Source organism: Chanodichthys erythropterus, chromosome 12 (genome assembly GCF_024489055.1).
Source record: "Chanodichthys erythropterus isolate Z2021 chromosome 12, ASM2448905v1, whole genome shotgun sequence".
NCBI lineage: Eukaryota > Metazoa > Chordata > Actinopteri > Cypriniformes > Xenocyprididae > Chanodichthys > Chanodichthys erythropterus.
Genome location: NC_090232.1, coordinates 53152775 through 53160326, shown reverse-complemented (window position 1 = coordinate 53160326; position 7552 = coordinate 53152775). Strand labels below are relative to the sequence as shown.

Genomic DNA, 7552 nt, shown 5'->3' with positions numbered 1-7552 from the left:
CCTTTGCAGACAATTTTTTTAATATTTATATGTAAAATAAAATGAAATAAAAGCATTTACAGGTACAAAACCCTGGGTAGATGCTGAAATGTACAACATACACAGTAAAATCCTCAGTGAACACTGATCTGTGTTTATATGAGTCCAATCTCCACAATGTTAAAAGAAACACTGTTGAAATTAATGAGATAATTAATGATCAAATAACTCATGATTGAACATTTGGTAAAATGAATTTCAAGTAAAAGGCATTAAATCTCTCAAAATTTCAGCAAAAGGACAATTCAACAACTCCACAAACAGCATTACCAGCTTCACTTATTACTAACCAGACTGACTTTATTTCTGTCACACGTCTACAGAAGTTCTTATAGACAATTAACAGAGGTTTAGATGTTTGTTTCATTTGAAGTCACCATCGTGGTGGAGTGTATTTGCTTTAGTTGGGCTTGTCCTTCTTGTGTTAGCTTTTATTTGGCTGCTGTGTGTGTTCAATAGACACATTTTTTGTAACAAAGAAATCCAAGATAACGCAGAATCAGGTGTTATCAGCTCTTTGTTGAGAACAAAGTCATCATAAAGTGAACATAATGTTCTGTTTCTAATTGTGTTTGGTATTTAAAGCTTATTTTAAAATGATCATGTATCCTGAAGGTGGATAAAAAGCACAAGTGTTTTATGTTGTTTCACACACAGACATGAAGATTTTGGATATGAATCACAACAACGGTGACATTCAAAACTAAAAAGCTTGGGAATCAAGGATTACTATTAAAACCACCCATCATGCATTGCAGTAAGAAGATTTTTTTTAGTTTTGATTGTCACCTTTGTTGTGATTTATATCCAAAATCTTGATGTTTGTGTGTGACTTCATGATATACTTCAGTATGTTTTTATTATTGACTGTCATTTTTATTCTTTTTTACATTAAAAAAACGTTTTCAGTTTAAAAAACATTCAGAAAAAACGTTTTCATAACTTAAAGAGAATGTTAACAAAACGTTCTGACAGCTTCTTTTTGTTAGCTGGGATATTCCCATATATTTCTGTTCTGTAAGGGCTGAAACAGTGACAACATCTACAATAGCTTTATAAGATCACACCAAATGAAGAACCAGAGTTTTGTTGAACTGAAGTCTTGACTGACTCACAGAATATCAGATGATACTTTCTTTTTCCTCAGAAGTTCATTTGCTTTATCGCCCATGACAGAATCATCACTATAACCACTACAAAAACACCCAAGATTAAGATCAAGACTCTCTCTGTGAACAATAGTTTCTGTTCAACAGTCACAATAACTTTAGCTGGGACGACACGCAGAGGGACAGATTGATCTTTTGGGATCACAAAAGGAAAGAGTTCCTTCTCCAACGGCACTCTAGTAAATCCTGCAAGAAATGAGTCACTCCGGGCATCAGAAAAGCTCACCTTCCTCCAGTGTTTCTGATTCTGAAAGATCAGAAATAAATCATTATGATCGAAGGGAAAATCGTCAATCTTTACTCTGATTACCTCTGGATTTCTCTTCACGTTTAATCTGGACATCCCAGTGTCCATCAATATGTACAAGTCTCCATCACGTCTGAGACCCCAGAAGCCATTTTCAGGGGTCAAAGGTTGCACAAAAGATCTTTCCACCGATCCAAGACACACTCCTAGTGTCCAGTGCCGACTGTTTCCCACCTCAATATCCCATGAGTGAACTCCATTAGCATATCCCACACTCCCCAGCACCACACGGTTCCTGTGCAGAGGAAGAGCTTTGGGCTGAGGTCGTGATGAGGTCACAGAGGTCAGATCATCTGACACAGACATGACGTTAGGTGAAGATGTGTTTGGATTCAGGATCACAGGATCTGAGCAGAACAAGAAATTAAAGATGTGCATTATCAAGATTTTAGATTATGAATGATTAAAATGTTACCACAACCTGCTCTTGACGAGAAATCATAGTATCATGGTTCACTGCACACTATCAGTTGCAGTTCTGGTGCCTCCGTCCCAACATGCTCAGCATGTTTTACACGCTTGCCCCACACCAGAACTACATAGGTCATTATCTGACATTTCGCTCAGCTGACTGATGAAGAGTATGATGCAACGCGACAACTCGCTGCATGATGAACCTATACAGTGAGTTCTCATTTACATCATATGATATTGATTTTGCTTAATTTTGTCAATGAAAATGTCTGAGCAACACAGCACCATTTCATTTCTGAATCTGCACCATTCATAAAGCGAACCATTTACTTCAACCATTCGAACACAACAAATTAATGAATGTTAGCTACACTGTAAAAAATTACCGTGATTTTAACAGTAAAAGACTGTAAAAATTCTGCGGTGAAAAACTGTTAATTGGTTTACAGAAAGTTTCCGTACTATATACGGTGAATAACTGTAATAGATCTAACGGTACATTTAATGTAATTTTACGGTAAAATACCGTTAAATTCACAGTTTTTGAAAGTGAAAAATAACAATTCATTGTAAAATTTACAGTGAAAAACCGTAAATTGACATTCCCACAATTCCCTGCGTGACACTTCACATTTGATATTTTTTTGTTGAAATAACTCTGTTTCTTCTTAGTGTTTCTCATTTTTTTCTAATCAGTTATGTACATTAGGGTTTTATGTTACATCTAATGTTGTTAAATTAATGTTTATTGCATTTTAAAAATGTCATGCATGTTACCATGATGGTGTTTAGTGTGTGTGTGAATCACACTGTGTGCTCCTTCTATATATTAGTAATGTGCTTCTCAGCTTGTGGGAAATCTGCTTGTGATGAACTTTGATTCATCATGTGACTCTCATCACCACTGTGTTTGGTGACTGTCAGTGTATTATAAAGATACAAAACAGATATTAGTACTTAATTAGGTTGGTAAATTAACATTATATCAGTTAATGAAATATGTTATTTTACCGTAAATTTTACTGGGAATTTTTTTTACAGTGTACTGAAATCCAATGTTAAATATACATATTTAAAATGTAAAATTCACATGTAACTCTGTAAGTATGTTTACGGTTTGATGTCATTTTTGTAACCACATCTGCCGGTATTTTTCCGTAGAAACAACTGGATTTTTTTTACAGTGTATGCAGTAAAGTCTATGTAGTGTTTTATTTTACATTTGTTTATAATTAACTAACTAATTTAATTATATTTGTATATAATTAAAGAATTGATTATTTTATTTGCATCTTTTATTGTATTTTATACTTTGCATCTTTTTTTTTCATATTTGCCCACCCTTACAGTGGCCTAAATGGTCTGTCATTCTTATATATTTTGGAACACTGTAAGGCAAATAAAAAAAAAATAATACTTTCTGACTTTCACAATAGTCAAAAAAGAAATACATTACTTGATAAGATAATGGATTGTAATCCCAACTGAATAGAAATTATGCAATATTTTGCCATATTGCCCATCACAACAAGGAATAGTCATTTATGTTGATAAACTTTGGTAGTTCTTACAGGTCTGAACTAGTACTCACAGTAAGGACAGACGTCCTTCATCTTCTTCCACAGTTGGTACATCAAGTTGCCCAGATATTTGGGAACATCAATAAGAGCTACTGCATCTGGGAGTGTGTATTTAGCTCTAAACACACACACACACTCAGGATGAGTTGTGAATTTTAATTAAAACTCATGAATATTTAGAAAAAAAAAAATGGTAATAAAGCAGAAATGAGAAATACCTGTTTATAGTTCCATCATAATTCTAAGAAAAAGCACAGAATACACCATGTTAATATGGTTAAATGTAGGCCTAATAGTCACATTACTACTTATCCAACCTTTAAAAAAACACATCCCAGATAGCAACATTGTGTCTGCCCAGATCCGGCCCACATCTGGCACATGTGGCAATGATATACAGTCCTTGTGTGGGCCGCTTCTGTTTGCCAGATCGGGGTCACAAACAGGCCACAGCAATGATACATGTCAGCCAAGAGCAAAGAAATAAACTTGGACTTTATCTGAGCCATAAATTCTGTGTGTATTACTACAGCATGAGATCCTGCAGCAATCAATAAGAACATTTTAACAGACATGAGCACTAAAAGTTAATCTATGATGATCAGAGGTGGAGATTCTAGGGGTCAGAAAGTAAAAGTCCTGCCATATTTTTATTCCACCCACTGAAGCATTAATGAGATAAATAAGTGATTAATTGAGTGATGATTGAGCATTATTGAAGACACCTGATGATAACAAGCAGAATCAGCAAAGGAGAAAATCACAATTTTAAGACACCATCATCGAGGTCAGGGTTTGCTTTAGTTGAGCTCTTGACCCTTGACTGTTTAATATTAGGTTTTGTTTGGGCAGTTTTAACTGCATTAAAACCAACCAGACAAACAAAGAGAAAAAATGATCAGGTGATGTTGGTTATGTTTTTACATAATCATTATTTGATCTGAATCACTGAACTCATTTAGAGCCCAATCTCTGAGTTACATTATTGATTTATTAATTTACATTATATGTTATTAATTTACATTATTGATTACAGCAGAACTGTGATTCTGCAGCAGAAGATCAGCTTTTACAATACAATTTTTTTTTTTTTTTTTTTTTTAAGAGTTCTGATTTTTTTTAAAAAAAGCGCTCATTTAAACACAGAGACATCAAGAATCATCCTGTGAATCTCAACAGTGGTGGCCATCATAAAGCATGTTGCAGTGCATTCTGGGAGCCACCAATCAAAATTCATCCATGGCTCCCATCATGCATTGCTGCATGAATAAATTATGAGCTGAATTATGAGCTAAATTGTCTTAGTAATTTCATTTATTCTCACTATTAAAATTTTGCTGTTTTTCTGTGACTTTTTAGTAGCTTGATTAATAATTGATTGATGATTGAATGGTGATTGACAATTAGTGGAGACACCTGATGATAATAAGCAGAATCATTGAAGGAAAGAGAGAAAAAAGGTCTTAAAATGTTCAGAGTTGATCTGTTGATCAGAATATGTTGCTTGTCACCGTTGTTGAGATTCACTGGCTGATACTTGATGTCTATGTGTGCCTGAAAAAACTTTTTTTAAAAGAAATTTCTGTATTGTGTATAAGCTGATCTTCTGCAGAATCAATAATGTAAATCTAACTCAGAGATTGAGCTCTAAATGAGTTCAGTGATTCAGATCAAATAATGATTTTGAGAAAACATAACCAGCACAAACATTTCTCAGGCTCAAATTGGACACCAGTGGCTGCGGTGAAACCTGTCGACAGACGTAACATCTTCTGGAGTTGTTCAAGATCCAGTGGTCATTGATGCACAGACGGCAGAAACTGTGTCCACAGCTCAATAACACAGGATCACTGAAGAGTTCAATGCATAAAGGACAGGACAGGTCACCCACCAGAGAGGCAGCCATGGAGAAGGAAAAGAAAAAAACAACAACAGAAACAACAGAGAGAGAGAAAGAGAAAACAAACAAGGAGCTTGAGCAAAGTTCATTCACTGGCATAAAGTTTGACGTTAGACATTTGATATTCCAGGGACCGTCTCTAAAGTTACATCCGGTATGCATGATTCTAACTTCAATAACATTTGAAGGGAATAAATTACAGTCATAAAACCAACTGTAAAGTGTTCATCTACATGTCACCTATGATGCACACCTTTTATATTTTTGATATTTATTAAAATAAACTGTCAAATCATGTGTAGAAATGGCTATTTTTCACTACTGTATATACGCTCGTACATAAATATGCCATAATTTAAAGCTCAATAACATTTGAAGAGAATAATTTACAGCCATAAAACCAACTGTAAAGTGTTCATCTACATGCTGTGGTAAATCTCCCCTGGACAGAAAAAAAATTAACTTATCTTGTATTATGTGGATGGCAAAGCAAGTTGTTGATGCTTTCCCAAATATTCCTTGCCATCTGAGTTTAAACTTTTCCTAGGATAAATTAGAACATCTGTGATTGGCAATGGCAGAGGAACTTCTAAAATCTTCATGTAAGTTATTTCTAATACAAAAAAAAGGCCATTTAATGTCATTTAAATTATGGTATAAAGTATAGACTTGTTTTATCACAGAAATATGTGTACCATTATTATCAAATTAATATATGTATCATCTGCCAACACAGCTAAACATAACTGTATGTTTTCAGTGTTCAAGAAGGAGCATTATTGCTCAGTGTGTGCTGCTGATGCACAGCAAAATCCCCAGTGTTAAATGAACACCCAAAGTGTACATATGAGTCCATCTTGCCGGGTGTTAAAAAGTAACACTGAAGCAGTGTTAAAGTTAATGAGATAATTGATTGATGATTGAGTGATGATTGACAATTAGTGGAGACACCTGATGTTAATAAGCAGAATCACTGAAGGAAAGAGAGAAAAAAAGTTGTTAATTAATGTTTTATGAATGTTTCATTTCAAGTCACCATGAAAGAGGTCAGCGTTTGCTTTAGTTGGGCTCTTGACTCTTTACCTTTTATTATTAATTGATCTCTGGCTGCTCCAACTTTGTGTTTGTAAAGCACATTTGTTATGGTCAGAGAACATAGGGTCTGGTCACAATATAATTTGATGATGATATAATCATCATGTGATGGCCTGATGTCATTTAGAGTCTGAATCTCTGACTGTGTACTTGATGTGTAGCTTTAGTATTAATGATTGTAGTCCTGTGATTTTACAGCTTGAGATCCAACAGCAGTATAATTTTTTTTATTTTATTTTTTTTATAATAATACATGACGCACTAAAGCTTCAGTGTTTAAACACACACAGACATCAAGAATCAGCATCTGATTCTCAAGAACGGTGACGATAAATAAATACAAAATACTGACAAACAGATCAACTCTGAACATCACAAAACAAGCTACTGTCACAACAAAACAACAGAAAAATAAAAGCAAACATGAACAATCTACGAAAATTACAGGACAATTCAGCTGCATAATTTATTCATGCAGCAATGCATGATGGGAGCCATGGATGAGTTTTGATTGGTGGCTCCCATCATGCACTGCAACATGAAGCACTTTGTTTGATTGTCACCATTGTTGAGGGTCACAGCTCAGATCATTTTTATAGCCATAACAAATGTGTTTTACAAACACAAAGTTGGAGCAGCCAGAGATAAATTAACAATAAAAGGTAAAGAGTCAAGAGCCCAACTAAAGCAAACGCTGACCTCTTTCATGGTGACTTGAAATGAAACATTCATAAAACATTAATTAACACCCTTTTTCTCTCTTTCCTTCAATGATTCTGCTTATTAACATCAGGTGTCTCCACTAATTGTCAATCATCACTCAATCATCAATCAATTATCTCATTAACTTTAACACTGCTTCAGTGTTACTTTCTAACACCCGGGAAGATGGACTCATATGTACACTTTGGGTGTTAATTTAACACTGGGGATTTTACTAATTCTGGGTGATACACAGTTTTAAAGATAACAGTTTATCTGGAATGTATCTTTCTTTTTTCTGTTAATCTTTTAACCTTTCTGAAGATGTAGGAGTTCTTATCTGTGA

At 34.5% G+C, this 7552-nt stretch overlaps 1 protein-coding gene across 1 annotated transcript; it reads right to left on the bottom strand.

Moving 5' to 3' along the window:
- Nucleotides 1-1150: 1150 nt before the first annotated feature.
- LOC137032464 (butyrophilin subfamily 3 member A1-like) lies at nt 1151-3793 on the bottom strand. Its single transcript, XM_067404228.1, has 5 exons — nt 3728-3793; nt 3521-3627; nt 1519-1862; nt 1277-1455; nt 1151-1232 (listed from the first exon to the last, which is right to left on the bottom strand). The coding sequence occupies exons 2-5, from the start codon at nt 3561-3563 to the stop codon at nt 1151-1153; spliced, it is 648 nt and encodes a 215-aa protein (XP_067260329.1). The 5' UTR covers nt 3564-3627; nt 3728-3793.
- Nucleotides 3794-7552: the final 3759 nt, after the last annotated feature.